Source organism: Myodes glareolus, chromosome 5 (assembly GCF_982192425.1).
Source record: "Myodes glareolus chromosome 5, mMyoGla1.1, whole genome shotgun sequence".
In the NCBI taxonomy this organism is placed as follows: Eukaryota; Metazoa; Chordata; class Mammalia; order Rodentia; family Cricetidae; genus Myodes; species Myodes glareolus.
Window position 1 is genome coordinate 50,457,822 of NC_142030.1, and position 27,563 is coordinate 50,485,384.

General features: G+C 41.2%; 1 protein-coding gene across 6 annotated transcripts; it reads right to left on the minus strand.

Annotated features, from left to right (window-relative positions):
* Nucleotides 1-2,000: 2,000 nt before the first annotated feature.
* Cep15 (centrosomal protein 15) lies at nucleotides 2,001-18,138 on the minus strand. 6 transcript variants are annotated; one of them, XM_048421128.3, is made up of 5 exons: nucleotides 18,018-18,138; nucleotides 17,036-17,116; nucleotides 15,162-15,285; nucleotides 5,864-5,938; nucleotides 2,001-2,333 (listed from the first exon to the last, which is right to left on the minus strand). In XM_048421128.3, exons 2-5 carry the CDS (start codon nucleotides 17,086-17,088, stop codon nucleotides 2,199-2,201), a joined length of 387 nt encoding a protein of 128 aa, XP_048277085.1. In that variant the 5' UTR covers nucleotides 17,089-17,116; nucleotides 18,018-18,138; the 3' UTR covers nucleotides 2,001-2,198. The 6 variants fall into 6 exon arrangements, with proteins under 6 accessions (XP_048277085.1, XP_048277086.1, XP_048277087.1 ...); XM_048421129.3 differs by having other exon boundaries at nucleotides 17,036-17,119; nucleotides 18,018-18,137; XM_048421130.3 differs by lacking the exon at nucleotides 18,018-18,138 and adding an exon at nucleotides 17,797-17,993.
* Between the last annotated feature and the right edge of the window lie 9,425 nt (nucleotides 18,139-27,563).

The window sequence follows — 27,563 nt, forward strand, 5'->3', positions numbered from 1 at the left end:
CCTTCTCACAGGTCCTAGCTGTAGAAAAAGATACTTTGTAGCATCTTTTTTCCTTCCATTAAGTGATGTTGGGAAATTCCTGTGTTAGGCTAATTTGCCGTGAAAACTATAAAGCCCTTGAATGGGATATCCAGAGCCCCTGGGATTTTTTTTTTTTTTAAAAAATAGACACCATGTGGTGCTATCTGCTACCATTGGACGGGTGGCTCTGCAAGGGCCAGGAATAAAGTCCTCTGTGGGGATTTGTCAAGTATTAGCCAAAATGGGGAGATAGTTCAGCTGCAGCTTTTAAACACCTTCTCTTAGTGTTTTTAGATTATCTTTAAAAAAACATGCAAACCAAACTGGCCAGTCAGTCAGGGTAGGAGAAACAAAATAGAGCCCTTCTGAGAGGGCGAAGCTGCCACTCATTTTGTATTTTAATTCAACCTACTGGTGATTAAATTTACAGATCTCAGAGGAAGTGTGTGCTCAAATATTTGAGGACGGTAACATATCAACCACTGTTTTAATTTTGGAATGTTCCTACTTACTTGACACAATATTTTACTAGCTAACAAATGTTTAGTCTTTTTTTTCACTTGACTGAAGAGAAATAAGTTTCACGTTGCTTCATTCACCTTCTTATGTGCATATGCTGGGAGACTGGATGGTAAAAAAAAACCTTCCTCCTGCTCCTTCCTGCATCTAAATCTGTTTACCAGTTTGGAACTGCTAAGAAACCTGCATTTTGCTGCTAAATCAACTGGATGGCTGGAGCCCAAACTGCAATGTAACAGAAAAATTATCAATTTGTTTTCATGACAGTCTTGAGAACATATAAAATTGTCTGGCCGCTAAGTCAGCCTTCCTCTTTTCTCCTCCTCCATCTCCTCTTAAAGACGCCTTCAGCTCTAAGCTGGTACTTCTTCTAGCTATGTAACAGCTCTAATATTGTGTGACATTTTGTATTGTGACACTATAGATGAAATTGTCAGCGGACTGACACCCTGTGCTGCTTATTCCTTAATTACAACTGTTCACACTGCCGAGACGTGCGCTAATCTGCCAGCACATATTATGAAAACAATGTTATTGTTACCCACACCAACACCCACTCAACAGGACATTTCCAAGACGGCAATGAACAGGGACGTGTTGCATGGCAGATGCGTCACTGGCTTTTTGTTGACGTGGGGCTTGTCTGAGTTTTAACTTACCTGAGTCTTCTTTTAAAAATACAAATGACCTGGGTGGGGGCTCAGACCTGTAATCCCAGTGCTTAGAAGCTGAAGCAGGAGGATTGCTGTGACTTCAAGACCAGCGTGGGTTATTGCATGAAACTTGGTCTTACAGGCAACACAAAACACAAGGAAGAAGAATCTCTTAAACAGCACAACAAAACCACAAGTTTGCAGTTCAGAGCAGTTCACTGCAATACGGCGCAGGCAGCCGCCCCAGAAGCCGCCTCCACAGTTGGAGTACCGAGCCTTGTTTCCTTGTCCAGTGCTCAGCAAGCAGTGGTGAACCAAAGAGCCTCGGAGCTGTTCTGCTGGGGGCTGTGACCCACAGCTTTCTGAGTCTATTCTTTATTGACTTTTAAGCTTTAGAGATAAAGTTAACAGAAAGAAGGTGGGGAGAGGAGAAGTAGAAAGAGAACTGAGGGCGAGTTGTTGGTTTTTACAAGGTTGGCGTCCTCAAGTCCGTCAGAACTCAGTGGTCACTTCCAGCACTCATAGGTCTTTTTCAAGACCATACCGAGCTGAAACTGCCTACATACTGAATCCTTTGTAGTTCCAATCTCAGAAGTCTGTCGGAGGCACCCAGACCTGAGGATCCACTTTCTGACGAGTCTTGGACAAGAGCAGCTAAACAAGGTGACTTTTATCATGACGCTCAGCACCTTGCTTCTGCTCCTCCGGAGGGAATAAGCGAAGACAACCACACAAGGGTATACGGAATGCTCTCAACACACATGACACTGACTTAATACCATCCTTAACAAATATTCTGTCTTAGCGTGAGATTTTAACACTTTTATTGGCAAATCTACGGCCCTGTGACAGTCCGACCTGAGACTTTTCGGTGGGGTCTCAGACTGACGTGGCACTGGAACAAAACAAAGCACACTTATTCCCTGAGGTTCCCGCCAGGACTTACATAGTTTTGTCACGTAGTTGGTTTTGATTTTGTTTTAGTTTTCTGAGTTACACATGAGGTTACCGCTGTGCCTCATTTTGAATGGTGTTTCCTGCCTCATTTTGGTTTTCACTACCAGTCGGGTATGGGGCTCTTCCCAAAAGGAACTGTTCCCATTTGGGGACATGTTCTTCTACTGATGCCCAGTAACGAGTCTGGAAAATAAAAAGAAACAAACAAAAAACTACACACAAAACAAAACTAAAGTGAGAAAGCATAGCAAGCAGTTGAATTTAGCTCTTCGCAATTATCTTCAGTGTGTTTGTGTGTGTGTGTACACATGTACACTCCCAACACACATATATGTATAGTATATTTCCTCTACAGAACATTTTTATGCTAATTTTAGGGGGGGGAAACTCGGTATTTACTAAGTGTTAATTTTCAAATTCTCGGCAGAAGGAAGGTTTTCAATGTTATTGTGATTTTGCACGCCCTCTTGTGGCCAGCTGTGTGATTATTAACAGTGCTGTCATTTGCGGCACCTGTTATTAAATATTCCTGTTTTCTAGTCTAGATTCTGTAGCCTGGACCGCCCATACGGAAATGACCACAGAAGATTATACACAAACAACTTCCTCAGAATAAACAGATGATGTGATCTGGACCCAGGAACAGGAATGTGACTGAATGTAAGAAGCTGGTAAGCTGGCTCCTCAGGTGAGTGGGATGTTATGTAACCTACCTAGCTTTAAAAAAAAAAAATACTTGATATGACACATTCTCATTTTTCTTAAACTTGTGTATGAATGTGGCATACATGTGTGGTGCATGTGCACATGTATATGCACACAAGCCCATGAAAACAAGGAGATTGGGAGGCCTCTGTCATTCTCTGCCTCCTTGTTCCTTTGACACAGTGCCTCTCTGAGCCTGGACCTGGCCTGGCAGCCAGCTAACCCCCAGTGGTGATCCTCTTCCATCTCACTCCACAGCTCTGGGGTGAGAGGCATGAGTTTTAAGTGGGAGCTGGGGTGCAAACTCAGGTCCTCATGCTTCTGCAGCAAATGCTCTTACCTGCCGCATCATCTCTCCAGCTCTTCAGACTTTTAGCTGAGAAAAGAACTACCATAGTGCACCCATTTGGAAATGATTTGCAAGCAGAGATGCTGTTTATGTCTGACTATGGTCTACAGGCTGCAGAAATCCAAGCAGTGCTGCTACACTGTGTGGAGGAACTTTGATGAGCTGGGAACGGCAGCCGAGGAGGCCAAGGTTTGCACACAGGATGGCAATTTCTATTGGATCAACACGATCAGTTCTGGGGCTGATTCTGTGCTGAGTCAGATAGCGCTAGGAACACATACAGTGGCTCTGCTGTTGGAAGATGGTGTGAGAGACTCTAAATATCTATACATCTGTGCATGTGGCCTGAGAAACAGCCTGACATGCATAAGATAAAGGTCATCCTGCTGTGCCAGAGCAGCTCAGAATACCATCCAAGGCCAGAGACAGGGGGCTTCTGCGCCATTCACGGCTGAATTAACCACTATTGTCAGGGCCCTGTATGTGCTAAAAATAAGGCATTGGTGAATTCAACAAAGGAGGACATACCCAGTGCACAACTCTGTGCCAGAGTTTCTGCATTTGATCACTGCTTTTTCTTGTTACCCTAAATGACACAGAAAATTGAGGGGCAGATTCTCAGCCTCTACTTTTGAGTCTATTCTTATCCCCAGTTGGGCAAAAGGGAAAATGACATCTGAGGAAGCTCATTAGAAGTAGAAAATGAAACTATTCTATATGTAGTGAAATCCCACCCAGCACAAACATCCATAGACCAAGTGCGGCTCCCTTTTGCCAACCATCTCCACAGCCTGCTTCTGTAAACAGCTAATAAAGCCGCCTGGGGACAGACATTTGCCTCCTTTCACTTCAGTCCTCCTTTGTAAACTCCATCACAATGGAGACTCACAGCAGTCTCCTGCCTCAACCTCCTACCAGGTGTACTGGTGATAAGCATCTGGAAGGTTTGGGCCACAGCCTAAGTAAGGGTCTCCTTACATTTCCAGCAAGCACTGCTTGGCTGGGCACGCTGTCCCTCAGGACTCCAGTATATTCAATAGGACAGCTGCTTCAGTGTGACAAGAAGACAGAATGTTTTATAAAATTTTCACCCTATGTTCCTGAGCCTTGGCTAATGCTGACATCCAGTTAGGGATGAGCACCAAGTCTCTCATTCTCAGCACTGAGACCAGTTCTGCATCTGCACTGACTGCTGCCCACTGACCAAGGCTGACAGCAGCCGAATAGCTCCTACTCGGCATAAACATGTGGGAGGCAATTTGACAACATGCCTATTTAGTAAAATAACAATACTCTAGGGCCAACGACCTCCACTGTTAAGGACTTTTGACTAGGATTTCAATATTGGGCAAGAATCTCATCCTGTGGAGCAGGTCTCATACCCAATCAGAGACTAGATAGCTACCCTATATAGTTGTCTCAGTCTTGCTGCAAGAAGCACAGCTTGCCTGGCAGGTTCGTATTGCGGCATGTGAGGTTCAGAACTAGGTAAGACCATTGATGTCTCTTCTCTCCCAGCAGACTGCACAGCATCTTCTGACACTATGAAGCCTAGCCAGCAGGGAGGAAGTTTCCTGTTGATTTCAAACACTTCTCTATGTCTGGAAGCCAAGTGTATGGTATATGGTGTCTTCAACAATAGAATCTTGCCATGCATTTATGGTCGGTAACCAAGTATGATGGCAATAGCAATAGGCTTTGTTGTCTTTGAGACTTATCAGGCTTCTTGAGCAATAACTCATAGGAAGATATCCAATTTTTATTGAAAAGCTCACATCTTCTGGGAGCAGCACTGACCTCCTCTGCAGGGCATCTCCATTAGAGAGGAAGTAACAGTCAGAGGGCAAGAGTGAGGCCTGTGACATGCTGTCTTCTGCACGTGACATCACCACTACCGCCATGAGCTCACAGCTGCTGTGGCTACCCACACGAGATCGAGCAAGCCAAAGTCTTGGCATGGATGAGGCAGATGGTCTCTAGGCCCCGTGGCGCACTGAAGAGCTATTGGTAGTAGACAGTTGATGGGAAAGGGAGACTCATTCTTTGTTGAAAATGTGGTAACTGGTGGGTGTGTCCCTATCCCAGTGAATTATGCACATGAGAGCAACTCTAAATTATTTTAAATTATAAATTTAAAATTATAAATTATTTTAAAAAGTAGTAAGTGTTTGGGGGGTAGGTAGGGGGATATAGATAGATCTGTGTACAAGAACAACGACTTCAAATATTAAAAAATTATTCCATTAGAGAGCTAGATGGCTTAGCAGGTTAGTACACTTGCCACTGAGTCTGATGACCTGAGCTCGATCCCCAGAATCCATATGATGGAAGGAGAGAAACAGCTCTTGAAGGTGGTCTTCTGACCTCCACACATGCACAACATGTGATCATGCACGTGAACTTTCATATGTACATGTGCTGCACACATGCATGCACTCACATATACACAGAACTGAATGCAGATTAAATTTTTTCAAGATATGCTTTAATTACCAGCTATATATAAAGCATTGTACTGTGGATATAAAAATATTAACCAGACCCTCCCTGCTTATTTTACTGACAAAGTAAAGCTGGGCAATAACAGCTGTGTAGCCCTTGTTTAGCATGTAGGAAATATGCAGTTGTTACTTCCGTTACAGTTAACTCAGGGTCTTACCTCAAGAGACCGCACTGCAGGCTGTGGGTGTGGCTTAAGACTGGCCTGTAAAGACTTCTCTGCAGCTTCTATGTCCTACAACAGACACCAGCATTTAAAACAAGTGTGTTTACATTCAATATAAATGGCACCCACACCCCCAATGTCTGTACCCCAAATCTTTCACCTTAGCCCTTCTCTGGATACACAGTGAGTTTATCCAGTGATGGAGGGACACAGAAGGAAGAGACCTGATTACAGAGCAGTTAACCCACTTCCACCAAGAGCGCAGGGTATCTTATGTAGCACGGGAGCACTGGTAGTACTTCTGTGTTCTACCCTTTTACTTTGAGTAGCTGGTAAACACCTGTTATTACTTGGAGGGAAAAACCATGCTTCCTTTAAAAATGCTCAGAGTTGGGTGTGGTGAAGCATGCCGTCACCCCAGATCATGGGAGGGAAGGCAATGGCAGGAGGGCTGAGTTCAAGGCCAATCTCCACTGCTTAAGGAGACCCTGAGACAAAAATCAGCACACAAAAAAATGATCAGAGCATGAGTTACATTAGTTTTAAGATCACCTGAAAACAGGCCAAGTGATAAAATAAGGGCACGCTGAGACAAAACTGGATACTCGGACTCAGCTATGCAGTAAAGGGTTTAGTTTCTGCAGAGGATGTGGCTAACATATTAATGGCACATTATCAACATTCTGTTTTAGAATGTTATGCCATGGAAATATTTCACATAGCTAAGGCTGATCAATGAGTTACTTTACTACTTTCTAATGGGGCTGTTAAAATATGCCATCACACATTTAACCTTTTGACATTTTGAAGCAACACTATCACCTACAAAGGCCATTTTTGAGAACTACATAGTCAAGTTACCTGACTCTCATCTCATGATGCTTTAAAAGTTTCCAACTCTGTGTTGGGAGATATCACAGTTATCCTTGGCCATGTGCAGTCCTCAGGCTGTGAGCATCTACTTGTCTTTAGTACTGGATTTTAACGCTAATTTAAATGGGAAGTGTCATTGCCAGGCAGTACATTGCTTTGTGGATGACATTCACCAATGGGAAGTGTCATTGCTAGGCAGTACATCACTCAGAGAATAGCATTCAAGAACTACACTTAAATTGCAGTTTAATTTCAAGATGAGTATATTTTCTTCTATGGTTGTAAAGACAGCAGGGCAATTAAGCTTAACCTGGTATAATTTTTCTTTCCTACACACCTTAAACACATGCAAAGAAATGTAGGGTTCTGCATGTTGTTATAGAAACATTTGAGTCTGGTTACTGCTTTTCAAACCAGCACCACTGCTGTCTAGAGCACACTTACTATTCTAAGTTCACAGAGGTCTGGGAGCAAGGCTTGGCACACTCTGTGTCTCCTTTGAGCTGAGTGAATTGCTTGCTAGCAAAAAGTTCTCCAGATCCATGTACACGCATCAGAGCAATCTAAGTAGAGGGCTGTTGGACAGACGGAGAGAAATGGAAGAGGGCGTGGGAGTGGGGTGTGAAGAAGCCAATGCTGAACAGGAGAAAAGGATAGCAGATGGTAGCGGCGGGAGCAAGGAATGGGTGTGAAATGCAAAAAGAAAAACAGGAAATTCCCTAAAGGGACTCCCCAAAGTTGCACAACCATTAATGCACCTGCTGTCTAGGGGAAGGTGATTTGAAGGAAAAATACACAATTTAGGGCTACAAAAGCTGATGTCAGCATGTCTATCCCTTACCAGAAGCTTACAGCTAAGACACATGCTGGAGACACATGCTGCCGCCATGACAGCACAGAAGACCGGCTCCTCGTGGATGTGCACTGAGATTTTACAAGGTTTGTGAAAGTTGTATTAGTAAAATAAAACAGAAAATAATCATTCCTCCGGTTCTGCTAGGACTCCTAGAACAGGTGCACTGTTCCTGTCAGTGACAGATCTGTGTGACACTCAGCTTTGATATTATCAAGGTTTTTCCTAAAGACAGAAAGCAGGGACACTGAGTATCTCTTGCAGAGAAGTAGATATGCAAACAGAAGTGCAGCTGTCAGCAGAGGGAGATCCTGTGGCATTCACCCCATACCACATCACTGCATGCTGCCTTAGCCCCAGTGACTTGAGGCTCCTAGGTGCTCTGCTGACTTCTCGTCGGCTGCCTTGGTGTTTACTTTCTTAACATGTGTGACAACTTACTTCCCTTGTTTACTCTGTCTTCCTTCATGCCTGCATTACACAGCTTCAACCACTACTGCAGAGGGGGGCTAGGCCTCTACCGAGCCATTCACTTCTCTACTGGGTAAAGCCCCTTGCTGAGTGGCACTGGGGTCTCAAAGGCCAGGTGGCCCTGGTGTACCCTCCACACTAACGCTACCTGATGCCTTGCTCGCAGGAACACAAAGCTCCCTAGACTGTTCTTTCAGGAAGATGTTCATTGTCTCCACTTGATGCCCAGAGTCATGGTCTTATTACTAATTTATTCATTCAAGTGTTCACCAAGTACTTGCTTTGACACGTGCCAAGAGAATATTTTATTTTATTTTGTAACTGTCCTAAGATTGATCTGTTGGTTAAACAACCACTTGAAATTTATCCTCATATACCTTAGATTCAAAATCAGCTCAGTAAACAGGATGAAGGATGACTTCCCTTTGCCAGACTGGAGTAAACCAAACGGAACAAAAATGCCACGATTTGATTAGCACATTCTGCAACAAGCTATATCCTGATATTTCTATATGAGGCCTCCTGACAGCTGTATACATGGCCAGAGGTGTATACTATGTCACATGAAACTTTTCTGTGCCTCATTACAGGTGTGCAAATATAAGGGAGAACAGTATACACTGCGTCTGGCATTATCCGTGGCTTCAGATAGCTGCTGGGAAGTCTTGGACCTCCCCCCCCCCAAGACCAGGGAGACTGCTGCACACAGGTGCGCTGGTGCTGGGAGCTCCTGGGGACTAAGCATTTGGGTTTTTAAAACAAAGTCTCACTCTGTGGCTCAGGTTTGTCTCAAACTCACAGCAGCCCTGTTCCAGCCTCCCAAGTACTGGGATTACAGGCACGAGATGTCATACTTAGTTCAGGACTGAGGTTTTGAGATAAGGGGGAAAAGTTAGGACACAGAACCAATGGTTTTAACTTAAAAGCATTGCAATCCTTTGACTGAATTGAAATTACTGATAGGAACTCTTGTTGTATCTTATCTTAAAAAGGAAAATCAAAGAGGCTGCAATAAATAGCCCCAGTGCCCAGATTGAGCGCTCTGAATATATTTCCTGCCAAAAGGAGCCAAAGCTCCTTGAAGCAATGACCAACTCCAAGTCTGGATGGCAAATACAAGAAGGCTGCAAGAACCCTCCAGGTCAGGAAGAAAGGAAACTATAGAAGACTGTTACTATATTGGCGAAGGCATTCAGGGCTAACTTGGAGAGGTTTCCATTTGGTAAGAATGGCATAATCTAAGTATAAAAAGACACAAAGAACTGAAATATTTCAAATCTCAGAAAATTAAAAGCAAAGCAACATCTCGTAAGTCACCCTGGAGGAATGGTGGGAAACTGGCCTGTTTTAAAAACGAAGTGCAGGGGCTGGAGAGATGGCTCAGTGCTTTGGTTCCTAGCACCTAAATCAGGTACCTCACAAGTGCCTGTAAATCCAGCTCCAGAGTGAAGATGCCCCCTTCTGGCCTCAACAAGCACCTGCACTCATGTGCACAGCACATAACCAACCTTTTAAAAAAAGAAATAACAAAACAGGGCAGAAAATGTGGCTCAGCAATTGCCTAACATGTACAAGGACTTAGATTTGATTCCCATCTCTATAAAACAAAAACATCTAAACCCATAAAAGCAATCACATATTCAGTATCCTGTTTCCTATATTAACTATCTGTAACTAGGTAACGGAAGGGCAGCAGATTCTCTTTAAACCAATAAAAACCACACGTGAGATAGAATAAAATAACTGGAACACAAATTTGAGTTTTTCTTTCTAAGATAAAGTACTGCTGTGTTACCTTGGCTAGCCTAAACTTGCTTCATTGGTGAGACTGGCTTAGAATTTGAAGCAACTCTGTGCTGGTACCTCTGAAGGCTGAAATTATAGCCATGAGCTATAGATATAGCCTTTAGAATACGTCCAGCCAGTGATCAGGAATGCTGAAGTGATCTTGCCTCAAATACCACACTCAAATGTGATGGGGTTTCTAGATTTCCACTCTTAGCACTATAGCCATTAATCTAACTGACCAGAGCTTAAACTGTGCTGGTTGTTGAGTTGTGATGTACTTAAGTACAAAATGCATACCAAATTTTGAAGGTTGGTAAAAAAAAAAAAAAACTTTTGAAAGCAAAGGTTTGTGATATTTTACAAGTACTAAAAAAATAACAACTCTCATTTTTGATTTTTACGGTACTGTGGACGGCGCCCAGGGCCTGGTGCACGCCAGGCTCAGCTGTTTCTCCTATCTTCATCAAAAGTACTTGTCATTGGCCATCCGGGTAACAGTCTGCTGAAGTTCCTGCTTAATTGCAACTGCCCCATGATGGCAGTAGAGGCTCTCATTCTATTCCTGACTGTAATGTTTTCCTATCCTACTCTGTCCTTCAGGGCCTGGACAACTTCTGAAAGCACAGGATGGTCTTTCTGTGGAAGGTTGAGTTTTCTGAGAGGGGAGGCGGAAGTGTATTTTATAACACAGAAGTATTTACACAAACAAAGTCCTCCCTCTCCTCCAAATGCACACCAATCATGCTTATTTTTAAGGCTGGTATTCTATTGAATAGTAGTCAGGAAAAGTCACTCTGCCTGCATTTTCCAAGTCCACAATCTTTTGTGGCATTTACTGACTGAAATTTGACCCAGAACTGTCTTCCTTCACATGCACTTCATTTACTGAGATGTCAAATATTTCATGGATTAGTTGTTTCTTTATGCCTCCTTTAAAAAAATTCTCCAGCATTTGATACTGCTTTTTGAAAAAGTTTTAAAGTTAGCACACAAGACAATGTGTTAGGGCATTTCCACACATACAGGGCACATACATGTCTTTCTTCATCTCTTCCCTGTGTTCTCTTCCTTCCCCCTTGTTGGCCCCACTTCTGTTTTCATATTGCCTGTTTGTGATAGCTTATTTCTCCCAAATGACTTGACATAAATGTTACCAAATTCACTGCAAATTTTGTAGAGATCAAAATACATATGTAAATAACTTTGTGATAAGTGACTATAAGTAAACAAGAGTTTCCCCAGTGAGATGAGGTCTTCTTAAATTTTCTCTTGAATACCACATTTTAGTGTAATATCTTCATACTATCATGAGTAGCAGGGAAGAATTCCCAAGTGGCTTAGAATTGTATTGCAAATGTAAATCTGAATTCGTGCATTTTCATGCTTTTTCAAAAGAGGCTGATCCCTTGTTAATGTTCATTACACCAGTCAGAAGACCAAAGGAAGACGAAATCAGACAGTAGGAGGGGTCAGGCTTGTGTTAGTATGCTTTTGGTAGAGCCGCCTGTAAGCTTTGGGTACCGCCAAGGTGCCTGCCCTAGAGATAACCTACCCTGCTCCTGACAAAGTACTGGAAGTAGTTACACTATGGTTTACCACTCTAAACACCTGGGCCTGACTAGCAGTTTTTATAGTTTGAGAGCAGGCCTTGGGGACCATGGAAAGGCCGAATGGGAGAGGGAGGGCAGGCCAAGCTCACTTTTATCTAATTTTTAAACCTCGGAAAAACATTTAATGGTAAAAGGAATGTTAGACCTTTCAATGAGAATCTAATGTAATATACATGCTATTTAATATCTTTCCCATAAACTGGGCCTGGTGGCACAGGACTGTAATCCCAGCTACACAGGAGACTGAGGCAGGAGGATTACTTTTCACACATTTATTGTCTATCTAGGCAACAGAGTAAGTTTAAGAGCAGTCTAAGAAACTTAGACTCTATTTCAAAATGAGAAGTAGGTCAGTGGATGACTCAGTGGGTAAAAGCACTTGTGGCTGAGTCTGACAGCCTGAGTCACACCCAGAATCCACACAGAGGACAGAGAAAATTTTCCCACAAACTATCATCTGATTGTCTTAAGAATATGTGGCACCCCACCCAATATATAAATAAAAAGGAAAATAACAGTTGGGGCTATAGTTCAGCAGTGGAATGCTTGCTTAGCACGTGTAAAAGATCCTGGATTTTATCCCCACTCTCCCAGCCCTCAACCCCTATACACACACGAGCTCTCTTGGGAAATGGGAAGCAGTTCTCGGATAGTGTGTGTTTAACATCTATGATGGCCTGGGTTTATTCTCAAGCACTCTGTCTCCCCCGAGAAAATCTCTCAACACGATATTCCACAGTAATCAAATTCTATTTATCTTACTTTTATACACTGATTCCTATATTAATACCATTAATACTGTTTTGGAATTTTAAACCATGAAAGCAACACAGGATTTAAAAATGCATATGTGATTAAAGCATATAAAATAAAGGCAGGACACAAAGCATGTCTAGCAGCAGTCACCATGGCTGGGATGCAGCAACTGCTTAAAAACTGAGTAGGGCGTTATGAAGACGGGCGTGCTGTCCTTTCTTCTCTTCACGATGACGGTCAGGGAAAAAACCAGCATACTAAACTCATTTCTTTCAGTTATGAAAACCAGTGCATTCCCTTACTTATCCACTTGTGAGGGATTATACCCATGGACCCATGATTTTCAAATCAACTCAGAATTAATTTAACACATCCAATTTGTAGAACTTTATAAAATGGAAACTGAACTTTATATAAAACTGAGTTTTACATAAATATTAAAAAAGTAAGGAAACTGTCTTGATGACTATTTTTTCAGCTTCTCTCCTTACCTCTACTAGTGTCAAGAATAGTTTATTTATTTAAAACTTAATTTTTAGGTGTATATGTGTGTGATTGAGTGTCTGACTATGTGTGCAAGAACTCACTGGGGTCAGAAGAGGCGTCAGTCAGATCAGGTGTTCCCTGAAACTGGAGTCACGATGGTTGTAAGCCACCATGTGGGTACTGAGGATCGAACCTGGTCCTCTAGAAGAGCAGCTTGTGCCCCTAACCATTGAGCCTTCTCTCCAGCCTATTTCCCTATTCTTGAAACATCTAAGTAGAAGATCAGTCTTTCTTAAATGTGTGTGCGTGCATGTGTGTGTGTGTGTGTGTGTGTGCATGCATACATGTGCATGCATATTAACCAGGTCTCTCCTATCATGTGGGTCCCGGGCATCCAACTAGGTCATCAGGCTTAGTGGCGAGTGCCTCTGCCTGCAGAGCCATCTTACCAGCCCGTTTATTTCTTCTGTAAATCTGTGTTCTTCTTGAACTTAGATATTTCTAGGACTACATCACAGTTATATACTGAGCCTTATGTTCTCTGGTTCCTGTATCAATTACTGTTCCTGTTGCTGAGACGAAACACTGTGACGGAAACAGCTAAGGAAGCATTTATTCTGGCTCATGGTTCCGGAGGAGTAAGAGTCCACCACGGAGGGGAGGCATGGCAGCGGCCAGAGCAGGGAGCTTAGAGATTACACAGCAACTGCACACAGGAAGCACAGGGTGAAAACTGAAAGTGAGGTCGTCAACTTTTAAAGTCCATCCCCAGTGACAGACTTCCTCCAGCTGCAGCTCCTAAAGGTCCCAAAATCTCCCCCAAAGATCACCACTAACTAGAGACCAAGTGGTCAAATACATGAGCCTCTGAGAGGCATTGTCTATTCAAACCAGTACAGTCTCTGACATGCCCAACTTTGTCTCCTGTGAATTCTTAAGCTTGTTAGATCATAATCCCGCTAACGTCACTAGGGCCGTTCGTCTTTCTGTTCTTGACTGCTTTTATTTAAGAATCCAGTAAAGCATCTTAACTATTTAACACAGACGAGGTTTGGCTCATCTCAGAAGTCTCTATGAACATCTTTACATCAGTTCTGTCTCTTAATTAGGTCTAATATTCAGAACATAGAAATCATACCAAATCATAAATCCATGCAAAATATCTTTGGAAAGGTGGGGAAACCTCCATCCTAAAGAGACTCTCAAGCACCTTTTTACCCTGAATCTTCACAGTCTCTGGTCTATCCCGTGTAGTTCAGTATGCGATCACAGAAAGGGCCCGTCTTCTGTCACGAGGAGCTCACACAGTTCGGCCAGCATCTAGGCTGGAGCCTTCCTGAACAAACCCTCCATTTATTCTGACTTTGTCATCTCTACTGTAGCTCTAGGCACTCATCAGATGCTCACTCATTAAAAGGAAAATACTTGAAAACCAAATATCACATCACTTGCTACAGGTAGTAGCAATCAAGTCTTCCAATTTAGTTTCTCTAACTTTTCACAGCAATTTCCAGAATACCCTATATATTTCCATTTAAAAATAAATATTGTTAACACCATTGGGCAAGTAAGACATATGGCAATATAGAATGCTTTGGTAGCACTATGGCTGTGACTTAAATTACTGTGGATCAAACTGCCAGAAGCTGAGAAGATAACTGAATTTTCCTCTCCCTTTATCCTGTAGTGAGGATAGAAGATAGCTGTATCATGCCTATCGATGAAAATATTTAACAATAAAAAACTGAAAACACTGCTTTATAACTTAAATAATATAGTCTTACTACCAAATGTTTTAGTCATAGGATCTCTTGGAAGCTTGAATGGAAGCAAACTCTAGGGTTTTAATTATGGATGAAGCCACACAATTCTGGAAGCACAGTATAGCAAGCAGCCAAAAATGTTACACATATGATTTTATTCCAAATGGGCACATTGGCCAAATGGTGAGGCCCTGCACAATCATCCACTTTGACCACCTACTCCATAACTATCCTAAGGAGTCTGCGAAGTGAGCTCTCACACAAAGAATTCTGTGGAATTAGTTGGGCAAAATCAAGCGGTTCATGTTTCCATGCTGTTTAGTATTTGAGTTGGATCTAAACACATCACAGCTTAAGGTCTTTGGGGTCCTTCCTTGAAGTGGAAGAATATGGAAAATGTAAGGATACACTTTCTGCTTCTTCTTGCACAAAGGTGACCTTAATATTCTTCCTGTCGTCATTGATTTTTTGGTTGACAGAAAATATTTAGCTTATGTAAACTTCAATTTTTTTCATTTTTAAAAAGCAAGAATCCATATGCTATTTGCCCAACTAACACAGGCTTGAAAAAGACATCGGCTCATTAAGTCTGCTTGTTACTAAAAACAAAGAAATGATGTGAATCTAAATCATAAGATGCATTGTAAATACCTCAGGAAAGGGAAGACATCTATACCCGTCATGGAAATTACCTGCAAGAGACTGAGGTTCCTCTTTAGAGCAGTCTCAGTGGCTTGGAGGAGACATGCCCTGCCTGTGTTTTGATCACCAAAATTATTCCTCATTTTCTGAAGTAACATTAATCTTCGTGATACTCTGAAAAAGAAATGGAGATTATATAGAGGAAAAAATTGAAAAGCAAACATTGTATTGCTTGACCAGTATATAAAATTTCTTTCTTAATTGTATCTCACCTCAACTATGACCATGATTGACAGCCAATTATTTTATCAACTAATGGAACAATAAAAAAAATAGTTTACTATGCCTTAAGTCAATCTGGATAAAATTATTTTTATTTTTATTAACATATACTTCTTATATGTCATAAGTACAAGCCTTTCTTTTTTAGCCTCCGCGGTCTTTTGAAAGTATTTTAGAGTGTTGAAGACATGTAATTTTTGGTGAAAATGCAAACTGTAATACATAGCTCCTTGTACACATAGTTATATATACCTCCCCACACATATACATTGCTATAACTTGCTATAGGAAACCTTCTGCTTAACACTTCAGTACCCCTGAATCTCATGTTACACATTTAGAATTGTGCTAAACTTCCATATGTTTGAAGAAGCAATAAAAATATTTTTTATCTCTTTTTCCAAGAGAAAGATGATGGTTTGATATATGAGTGAGAGGCAGTATGTATGGACGCCTGCATGCTCACAAGGTGAACCAATGCCTGAAGAAAGATGGAAAGTTATGAGTAAATTGTTTAGCTACCTCATTATATATAATACACTTGAAAAGTTTCTTGTTCATTTTATAAGTTTTTGGGTCCTCTAAATGATAAGAAATCATGTACAATGATTAAAAACACATAAGTGGTATACAGAGAAATAATAAGTCATGAAGGTTGTCAAAGAACACTGTTTCATGGGGCTATCTTGAATGTAGAACTAAAAACCGAGGTTGATGAACATTCACTTTATTTTTGTTTTTATGAGAATAGTTTATTAGAACAGCAAAGGGCAGGACTTGGTAATTAGACAACAGAAAAATCTGAAAGCTCACAGATATATGAAGATTAATAATAAGATCATGGCTATCTATACAATATGCTGGACCAAGTGAAAAATGATTAGACTATGACATCAGAACATTAGAGAGAATGCAGGGACTGTGGCTGTACAAGTCATGCTCCATGAACATAATGCCAGCCCAGGATAAGAGGCCTCAAGTCTATTGAAAGCCAAGCTTGGAGCTGGAGAGATTGCTCTTGCTTTTCTAGAGGACTTGCGTTTAGTTCTCAGCACCCACATCAAGCAGTAAACACCTGCCTGTAGCTCTTAGCTCCAGGGGTTCTGATGCCCTCTCACTCTCTTCTGAGCCCCGTGTATTCACACATGTATAATTACACACTACACACACACACACACACACACACACACACAGAGAGAGAGAGAGATAGAGAGAGAAAATTTCAAGTAATAAACTTTAAAATTTTTTTTATTTAAAAAAAAAAGATTCAAGTACGGTGGTAAGTACCCTTATTCCAAGCACTCAGAAGACACAGAATGATCAGGGTTCAAGATCAGTTTTAATTGTATAGCAAGTTCAAGACCAGTCTGGGCCACATGAGACCCTTTCTTGAGAGCCCCTGCCATCAAAAACGTTCTATTGTGAAGCACAGAATGGGCGAATTTTGATATTAGTTTTTTTTTAAAGTAAGTAGATATACAGACATATAAAATATAATTGTGCCTTTTAGTCTTAAGAGACAATGCAATTATCTCCAATAAAGCCTGTCAGAAAATGATACTTTAACATGTCTTCCTGTGCATGTCTCACTAGTAAAGCCAGCACACGCTCCATATTTAGAGTACCTTTTTCAAAAACTTACATTTCTTCATGCCTTTTAGAAAGGTGGATTTCTTGAGTGAACAAGGAAGTCATCTTTAATCAAAGCTGGGCTATAAGCTTTCTGCTAAATAATAAAAACAGTTATTTTTTTCCCCCTATGTTAAACTCTACAATTTGATCACTTTAGTGCTGCGACAACTCATTGATTCTCTCAGAAGAGAAAACTGGCCATTTCATGTACAATGGGAAAGAATGCACGCAAACCCATTTGTATTAATGATTTTTTTTTTTTTTGCTTTGTTCTTTGCATTTGCCAGATTCGCCCCAAATACCACGGATCAGGTAAACTCAACACACTTCGTATTTTCTACCTCCACCCAAACTCTAACCTTGAAGAGAACTGAAACAAAAAAGAGTTGGTATAAGACTGGTGTACATTTTAACAGGCAGAAAGAAAAAAAAACTATATAAAAATTCAAAACAGGAATATCACCATCCCTTGGGCATGTGCGCAGAGACGGTGAGAAAGACAATCAAGTATGAGAACCAACTGGAAATCCATGGTCTTTCCTTCCCTGGCAGACTGCCCAGGTCTACCATCACTCTTCCAAACAAGGGAAGTGTTTTCCATGTGTAACTCGGGAAAATCTCAATGCAGTCCCCTCAGTGTAGCCTGGCAGGTAGGAACTCTCGTTTGGAGAGTTTAGAAACTCTTTTCGAGGGCACACTTTACACCGGGTGCAGCGTTACCTCGGCTCAAGACCTTGCATCGAAAAGCACAAAAAGCTAAAGGTGCCCCACCTGAGGGAGGAAACTACAGTCAAGACGTTCACAGAAGGCGGCTTTCCTAAAATTTCTGAAATTAAACATTCATTCCCTGAAGCGCCTCGGGTCGGATGCAGCCGGGCAGCCTGAGCGGGACCGCACACGGGAAAACTCGGCCTTTGGAAGCAAGGCGCCCGACGGCCGGCCCAGCTCGCGCCTGTCTCCCCGGGAAAACGCCTGAGACCCTGCCTCATCACCTGGCTCTCCCCTGAACAGTGTCCTCCACCTCGGCCCGCCGGCCCCACAACCCACAGGCCGCGGCCACCCCGCGCCCACCGCCGAGCTCTTCCGGGAAGGCGCCGCGAACCACGCCTGCGCAGGGCCTGGGTGTGGCCAGGCGGCCAGCGTCCCGCCCTTTCCGCTGTGACGTCAGCCGCTCTGGCTCGGTGGAAGGTAGCCCGAGGGGGCCTCAGGGGCCTGAAAGGAGAGCAGCTGATAGCTCAAGCTTTTTAAAAAGTGGGATCAACCCATGTTAAACAGTCGTCAGGGAATCCGGATGGGACCCTGGGATGCTCCCGTAGTGTGTGAAATGTGTGTGTGTGTGTGTGTGTGTGGTGTTGGCACGATATGCCATAGTAAGTCTAGGTGCCCTTAGAGGCCAGAAGACAGCTTCAGATACCCATGGAGATCTGTTTGGATGTTGTGATGGGAACTCTGATCCTCTGAAAAATCAGCCAGCGCTCATAACTCCTGAGCCGTCTCTCCAGCACCACCACCAACATTTTTTGTCTTAGATTTGCTATTGTGTATTTTCTAACTGAATGGATTTGTAATTCTTTTGCTTGCTGCATTTCATCTGGCTTCAAAGCACCATGCCTTTACTTGACAGATCTGTTTAGCTGATAAACTTCACACCCTTCCCCTTGAATGATCTGGTGTTCTGGGCTCACCTATGAATGAGTAGAGCCTTGGTTACTTGTTTAGTTGATCACAATGCTTTCTTGTTTGTGTTGTAGGATTTATAAATTTTTTATTTAGATGTGTTTTGGACCGCATGACTATTCAAATGTTTTCATGTTGCTTATGACAAACTTTATGTACCGTCATGCCTTGGTTACGTTTGCATAGGAACACAACTGGGAGAAGCCCACATACAATTTTTTTGTTCAGTGCCACACCTCTTCAGGTCATTGTCTGCCTTAATGTTAAACTAAGGGATAGTTTGGAAAACCTGCAATTTTTAGGGAACTAGAAACCAATAATATATCTCAGCAACTTAAAGATAGGTAGATGTACTCTGGCCCTTTATAGCAGCCGAGAGAAGTGCTTTCCCTCTGCTCAAATAGCAGCTATGATAGCTCCTCTAGTATGGCAAAGCACATGGGTGGCCCTTTCCAGGAGACAACTAATTGGTGAGGACAAACCTCTAGCAACTGCCCAGAGGGTATCGATTCATATACAGCTTCTGTGTTTGATTAGGCGAGTGTGGTTTGTGGAGCGAAACACTCAGCTTTACCCTGCAAATCGGTGTGGTCTTCTAAATTAGCAGCTGGCCCATTGCAGGGTACTCTGGACATATGTAGAGCAGGTAATGTTCCCTAGTGCTGATTCGTGCGCCAGTTTAGTGCAATTATTGCCTTAGTCTCACTGTATAGGGACTGCCTTTTGGGAAAGAAAAATGTGTGTATCTGCGGCGGCCCCAGAGGGCATCAGATCCCCTGGAGCTGGAGTGATAGGTGGTTGTGAGTGGGTACTGGGAACCGATCTTGCATCTTCTGGAAGTGCAGCAAGCACCTTAGCCACCGAGCCATGTCCCCGGCTCCAGGAGTATTACCTTTTAAGTAGTACATTCTGTAAAGGTGTATGTAATGCAGCATACTATGCCTTTAAGAGCCTACTGACCAGCTGAGCCCTCAATGTATGCGCAAACAATGCCAGAGGATGGCAGCTGGCAACAGAAAATGACTAATATTTGTTATTACTCATTCTGTTCTGGGCATTTGGCATGAATTCCACCTAATCTTTTTTGTTGTTTGTTTTTGTTTGTTTGTTTGTTTGTTGTTGTTGTTGTGTTCTGAAACTCGCTTTTGTAGACCAGGCTTTCCTCGAACTCACAGAGATCTGCCTGCCTCTGCCTCCCAAGTGCTGGGATTATAGGCGTGCGCTGCCACCACACCCGGCAAGTTCCACCCAACCTTAAACAAGTATAGGTAGTGAACTCACACTTATGGCTGAAGAAATTAATACTTGGAGAAATTACTGACTTGTGGTCACACTCATTGCAAATGAGTATCAGCTTGTTTGATAGAAATTTCCCATGAACTAAGATTTATTTTTCTAATGAAATAAGTAAAACATTTGAGCAGTTGCTGATATTATTCAGGGGTTACAAGGACGTTGGAAATTCCTTGCTTTTCCTCATGGTCACAAGATGGCTTTCGTAGTCACTTTTGGCAATTACGGCACAGGATCAGTTGGCTCTTGTGACTTTTGGGTCCGTGGCAAAATAGTAGATCATGATAAGAACGTATGGCAGAGAAAGCTGGTCTATGGAACCATGATTTACACCGAGGCTATATAACTATGAGAATCACGTGGACGGATGGCATGGCTGGTCATAGATGAGAGAGTGCATTGAGCTGATTAGTCTGGATAGCATTTTGGAAAAGAAGCGTGTCTCCGAGATGGAATGTTTCAGGCGGTGAGAGGTACAGTGGTCGTGTTGGATTTTCTGGGGGAAGGGAAGAATTTTCAGAGAAGTATGGTGTGTGTGTGTGTGCACATTGAAAAGAATTTTGTCACCTAATTTCTACCAACCTAGGAGATCGTATTTCCAGTGCTAGGGAATTTCAAACAGAGGCTTGACAGTAATACAAGATTATATACAGGATTATTAGAGAAGGAGGGTCTAATGAGCAGAGGGTAGGAATGAGAACAAGGAAGACTCGATGAAATGGCAAAGTAAGAAATTTATGAAAAAATGGAAGAATCCTTGAATATTTCCAATACTCTAAAAAACCAACAATAAATTCTGTCATATACTGTAGAGCTCTTTTCAGACATCCCTTGAATGTATCATAGTTAGGCAATGTTTAGAAAATTAAAGAAATCATGACTTAAATGAGGTTGACTTTTCTTCTTTCACAAATTTGTTAAAATGGGTTTAAATATCTGTTTTTATTCCATTAAATAGAATCCTTAGAATTACTTCACCTGTTCTGTTCTCCTACTTTGTCTGTTTTACCACCGAAGATATTTTACACCCAAAATATATACAAAAACGCTTTGAATTGTCTCCTGATGGATTTTGACCATATAAAAGAAGTTTATATGCACATATCTTTTTAGAAGCTCTTACTGGTGAATCCAGCATGTATCTAGGTTCAATCAGACAAAATGCTACAATGGAGAAATCATTATCACACCTGGGACCTGTGCTGTGGACATCCTGGACCGAGATGATGTCTTCTTGCTCCTAGAATCATGTTTAACTCCAGAGTTGTCCAGTGACAGTTTGTATATGCCCTCTTGTTCCTGGGAAATGGAATTTAAAATCTTACCGGTTCTCAAACTGATTGGAGAAAGGATTAGGGTTTTTACATTTAATGCATATATGACGATTCTTAGTGAATCATTTATGTATTGTATACTTGTTAAATATGTATGCATCTCACTTCCCAGATCCATTCATGTAAAGCTCACACAATCTGCCCGTCTTATTCTGATAGCCTTCTAGCTGTCTATCGTCTATAAACATTTTCCAGCCCTGGGTCCTTGATTTCTCATTGCCCTCTGATACATATCTGTTAGTCTATGAAATGCTTGATATGGGATTTTCTTTAAGTAGGCCTTTTTTCCTTTTTTAAAAAATTATTTATTTTAATTTTATGAGTACAGATAGATGTTTTGTCCACATGTATGTCTGTGTGAGGGCATCAGATCCCCTGGAACTGGAGTTATAGACAGTTGTAAACTGCCATGTGGATGCTGGAAATTGAACCCAGGTCCTCTGGGAAAGCAGTCTTTGTTCTTAACTGCTAAGCCATCTCTCCAGCCCTAAACGGGTGTTTTCTACTCACGGCCTTCCTGCCTATTTCTTGGAGTTTTTTCTCTCGTACAGCCCTGTGATGGCTTTATCATTAGTTCTCCCTTGAGCGGGTAGCTGAGAACCCCTTAACTGGTACTTGAAGAGTTGGTGAGCATTGTCGTCTGCCTTTCACAGGCTTTTGTAATATGCAGTTACGTTTTATAAAACCGTTCAAGGTTCTGTGTACCTGGAAAGTTTTCTTAAACAGTATTACTTGTCATATTTATCCACTCAAAAATTTTCCTCAAACGATAAAAACACAGGAATTGCAATTGTACTGCTTTTTTGTTTATTTATGATCTAATGATACAGTAAGAATTTGTCTGAAAGGCTGTTGTAGCTTGATAAATTTTGGGGTGGGGGGAACCTATGTTCTTTATTTGTATGAAAATAAATGTTTTGCCTAACTGAAGATTTCATGTGAATATACTCCCTCTTTTGCTGGACATTGAGTTTTACTTTCAAATCTGATTTTACTTATAAGTGTTTCCTTTTATCTTTTTCTTTCCTATAAATACTTTTGAAGTGAATGTTACAAGTGGTTTAATCTTATCAGCTCATCAAATTTTGTTATAAATGTCACTCAACATAAAAGTATTAAATTAAGTAGGGACTTAGTTAATTTTTTCATCATTGTATTTAGTGTGTGTATGGGGGGGCCTATGTGTGTGGCATATGTGTGTGGGTAGAGGATGACTTTCAATTTTGTTTTTTCTTTCCATTATTTGAGTCTTGGGGATTGAACTCGGGTCACCAAGTTTGGCAGCAAGTAAATTTACTCATTGAGCCATATTGCAAGCCCCTAATTTTTATAATTGTATTTTCAGAGATTAAAATAGAATAAAATAAAATTTTAATATCTTTATTTGAGTCTGGTTTTCTTAAATTCTGAGACCAGGGAAGTTGGAGGCAATAGAAAGAGACTATAACATACCTATGTTTTGATATGTTGCCCTGGGTCCAAATATATATCAGGTTGCTTATCCAAAAGTTTATACAACAAATCATAGAATATTTGTTAGATTAAATGTAAATCTCATCTATTAGTCTCCCTATGCTGCCTGCAACAGGTGGGAATGCTTGCCATGATTGACAAGTTGGATAATTAGTTATCTCTTGAAAATCTGGAGTCTGGGTATTTGCTCAACATGAAACGGGCTAAATGTAATTGCCTTTATTCCTAAAAATTTGAAGATTAGTAACAGAGGAGAAAAGAAATGGATTCCTTTTAACTCTAGATGGCAGCTAAACACAACTAACAAAGATCAATTTTTTTGAAACACAGAAAAACAAAAGTCGCAAAACACACATTATGTTCCTGCCGTCCAATTAGTTTTATTACCTAAATAAAGTCCTGAGTTGATATTGCTAAAAAAGATGTGTGTAAAATGTTGTTATGCACATGTTAAATATATAGTGGAAGCCTTATCATGGCAGGTTTTTTTTTCATGACTTACATGCATGCATTGCTTTCTATTGTATTTTGGCCTGAAATTTTTCACACAGTATGGTTTCATTACATGTACAGGTTTTTTACCAAGTCAAACCATGTACCATTGGTAAAAGCACTGTGGTGTTTAATGGTTGAGATGTTTCTCAGAGTACTTATGAGGGAAAGAAAACACCTTGCTAGCTCATGCTTGGTACTTGCTCTTTGAGTGGACTGTGTGTTCGTGAACTTAGAGACAGTTGTAAACAACTCTCTCTTGAGTGTCTGGATGCCTGACAAGTGGTAAAGAAAGGTTCTTATATGAGACAGAACTAAAGCTCTTTATTCAGCTTGTCAGCCAGCTAGAAAGGTTGCCGTAGCTTTAAGACATTTTTATTGCATTAAAAAATGAATGCAGTTTGAAAGTGTTCGGTTGATTTGGTTCTCATTTCTGCATTTAGCAATTTATGCTGGGTCTTTCTATAAGTAGTGAATTACTGCGTAGACCCTGGCCCTGCTGTCCACATTGCTGTAGGCCTAATGAAGTTGGAAGGAATGTTGTAGTGAGGGTCCAAATGTATGCTGGGTCACATATGCCCCCTGGATCCTGGGACCCCCTGAAAACCTCAGATGCTGGAGTCAGTTTTTGCTGTTTGGGTTGCTTAGAGAATAAATGTTCAGTAAGATCCACCCAAGAGATGGGGTGTAGGAGGGGTCTGGCCACTTGTTCTTCCCTGCCACCTGGCTAGCTTAGCCCCAAAATAACCACACAGAAACTGGATTAGTTAAATCACTGCTTGGCCCATTAGCTCTAGCTTCTTATTGACTAACTCTTACACCTTAATTTAGCCCACGAGGTTGTGACCTACCAGCAAAGTTTTGGCACATTGATCTCTGGTGGCAGATCCATGGTCTCTCTCTCTCTCTCTCTCTCTCTCTCTCTCTCTCTCTCTCTCTCTCTCTGTCTCTCTCCCCGCCTTCCTTCTCCCAGCATTCAGTCCAGTTTTCCCCGCATACCTAAGTTCTGCCCTATCAACATGCCAAGGCAGTTTCTTTATTCATTAACCAATAAAAGCAACACATAGACAGAAGGACCTCCCACACCAATGGGGTCATGTTGCAGCAAGTTCCCCATGGCCTTCAAGCTATCCCCAAGCTCCTGACAGCAGGTATTGGTTTGTGACAGGTTCCTGAATATGCCAGTCTAATGCATTTCAGTTGGCATAAGGATAAATGATTTTTCTCTTTGAAAAACCACATGAAGTCATGTTAACTAGAAGCTGAAAGCATAAGGATAAAAGATTTTCCTGTTTGAAAAACCACATGAAGCCATGTTAACTAAAAAGCTAAAAGTTACAGGTTGTACGCTTATTTTAGAGAGATTTCTGCTAGAGCTTTTCGCGCTGCCTCCTTCATTATGCTCTTGTGTGTGCTGCGCTCATCAGTGGTTTCATTATTACATCTTGATGCTTGTGCGTTAGGCAACTTTGCTTGTATTCCGCCCACCTGCTTTGTCTTCGCCTCCTACCGGTTCCTTCTCAAATAGCCCCCTTTCCGGTTTTCATGCATTATTTTAAACCACAGGTTCTATAGATAGGGAGAAAACATGTAATATTTCGGTTTTCCAAGTCTGCTTTACTTTGCTTAAAATAATCCCCAGTTCCATACATTTTCCTGCATGTGACATAATTTCACTATTCTTTGTTGTCGGATGGAACAGTATTGTGTATTCATGGGACATTTTATTTACTCTTCTGTTGATAGACACATAGACAAAGTCTATAAATATAGAACAAAGAAAAAATATTAAGAGCTGCAAAGGAAAACGGCTAAGTAACTTATGAAGGCAAACCCATCAGAATAACATTTGACTTCTCAATGGAGACTCTGAAAGCCAGAAAGTCCTGGACAGATGTTATGCAGATACTAAGAGACTACGGATGCCAGTCCAGCAAAACTTTTAATTACCACAGATGGAGAAAAAAAGATACTCCATGACAAAAACAGATTCAAACAATACCTGTCCAAAATTCCAGCCCTACAAAAAGTACTAGAAGGAAAACTTCAACCCAAGGAAGTTAGCTGTAGATAATCCCACACTAGCAAATCTCAAAGAAGGGAGACACATACACACTACCACTACCAAAATGAAAAAAATAACAGGAATTAACAATAGCTTATCATTGATTTCCCTTAATATCAATGATCTCAATTTGCCTATAAAAAAGGCACAGGATAACAGAAAGGAAACAAAAACAGGAGCCGTCTTTGACTGCATACAAGAAATACACCTCAACTTCAAAGAGACATTACCTCGGAGTAAAGGGTTGGGAAAAGATTTTTCAATTCCTAGCTTTCTTAATTGATTTTTCTGTATAAAGTGATTCTGCTAGAAATTTTTAACTACAAATGAAAACAAAAATCATGCTTATCTGCAACAATTTGTAGTCTTTTAAGAGAAAACGTGTCCAAGCTGTTGATTTTTTTTCTTTTTTTTTTTTTCTTTTAGTAATTTTATTAAATTATAAAAAGTTTCCATTTACGCCCCTCCTCCCAACGCCCTCCCACTCCCCCCCCTCCCTCTCCTCCTCCCTCTTTGTCCCCAAGGGAAGTCAGGGTCTCCTGCCCTGTGGGAAGTCCAAGTTCCTCCCCCCTCACTCCAGGAGCATGTGATCCAACCAGATTCTCTGAATGTGGTTGGATTTTCTGAATGTGGCTGGCCTGCAGTCTTTCCGATTTTTTTTTCAATTAAAGGCAGGAATCTTGATTCCCAGGGAAATCATCTTAGATTACTTATAATAACTCATCATACTAGGCGTGTAGCTCTGATGGTAGATTATTTGCCCATCATGTACACAGTCATGGGTTCAATTCCCAGTACTTCATAAATGAAGATTCTAGGGGATGTCTGTGATCCCAACACTGGGGAAGTGGAGCATGAGTTCAAGGTCATCATTTGCTACAAATATAATACATGAGAATCAAGGAGAGCCATTCTCCAAATAAAATCAAACTCAACCACAAACAATCACAAAAAAAACTCATTCAAATTAAAACCTACAAAGCAGAAACAAAAGTCCAACGAAACAAAACACAAAGATAGGACTGGACTGTTTCCACCTCTTAATGTGCCAGTACTCTGTCTCCTCTAAGCCTGATTAAGATCTCTGTGGCTGCATATGACCGTGTCCTAGTCACCATGACAACAACAGCAAGATGCTTACATCTTCCCTGGCTCTCACCTGTAGGCCAGGTGAGGTTCAAACTCCTTCAGATGGCAACTGAGATCTTCTGTGGTAACTGCTCCTGCTTTCCAAGTTCATTCCATTTTTTCGAGATGAAATTTTGCTTTGCAAGATTTTCTCTAACGTTAATGCAGAGTGTCCTTGTTTTTTTTTTTAACCTATTTTGTCTTTCAAGGTTTACCCATCTTTAGATGCCTAGCTAAAGTATGATCTTCTTGGGACTTTCCTCTGAAGCTCCTGTAGCACTTCTGTCTATATGAATTTATCTGAGGCCAATGCAAACTTTCGTGCACGACTATTAAAACTTAGGGCCGGAGAAATGTCTCAGTAATTAAGAAAACTTGTTCTTGCAGAGGATCCAGTTTCAATTTCCCACACCCACATGACCCCAGGGGATCTAACAGGTACACATGTAGTATGTATACGTGTGTTAAGGCCTGACATCCATATAAATAAATTAAATAAAACATCTAAAAATTAAAAAAATAGTTTTAGATCTGGGGGCCCTTAACATGGCTCACTTGGCAAAGTGCACACCATACAAGAATGAGGACCTGAAGTTGATGGTTACATCTTCATGCTGCTGTGAAGCAAGCAGAGACGTACACATCTGAGGTGTATTGAGCAGCCAGTGTATGGGCATTGCTGAGCCCCAGGTCCATGGAAGCTTTGTCTCAAAAATAATCTGCAGAATAATAATTAATAATAATAGAGGAAGATACCTGATGTCAACCTTCACATACAGGACACTCAAACACACACAATAAATTTTATATGAATATTTTATGTGTGTGTTAATGTACATACATACAGTATTCATTGTTTCTGTCTTCTACAGAACTTAAGGCATACAGTGAGCATCCTTAGTTGGTGAAATAGTTCTGATAGGTACATTCTCTAATAGCGTAGTTTTTCATTAGAAAGTTGGCTTTCATTCACCCTTCAAAACTAAGGAATAGGCCTTTTTACCCTAAGCGCATTTTTTTTCTTGCAAAACAAAACTCCGAGGTTGAAAAAACTCTTGACAAAACTGTCTAAACAA

Excerpts from the sequence above, each read along its gene's own strand:
- Cep15 (XM_048421128.3), bottom strand. The coding sequence starts at position 17,088 with ATGACTTCCTTGTTCACTCAAGAAATCCACCTTTCTAAAAGGCATGAA. Across the intron at positions 15,286-17,035 it reads TCTAAAAGGCATGAAGAAAT|AGTATCACGAAGATTAATGT; the intron begins GTAAGTTTTTGA and ends TTTCTTTTTCAG. Across the intron at positions 2,334-5,863 it reads CTGCAGTGCGGTCTCTTGAG|ACTCGTTACTGGGCATCAGT; the intron begins GTAAGACCCTGA and ends TTTATTTTCCAG.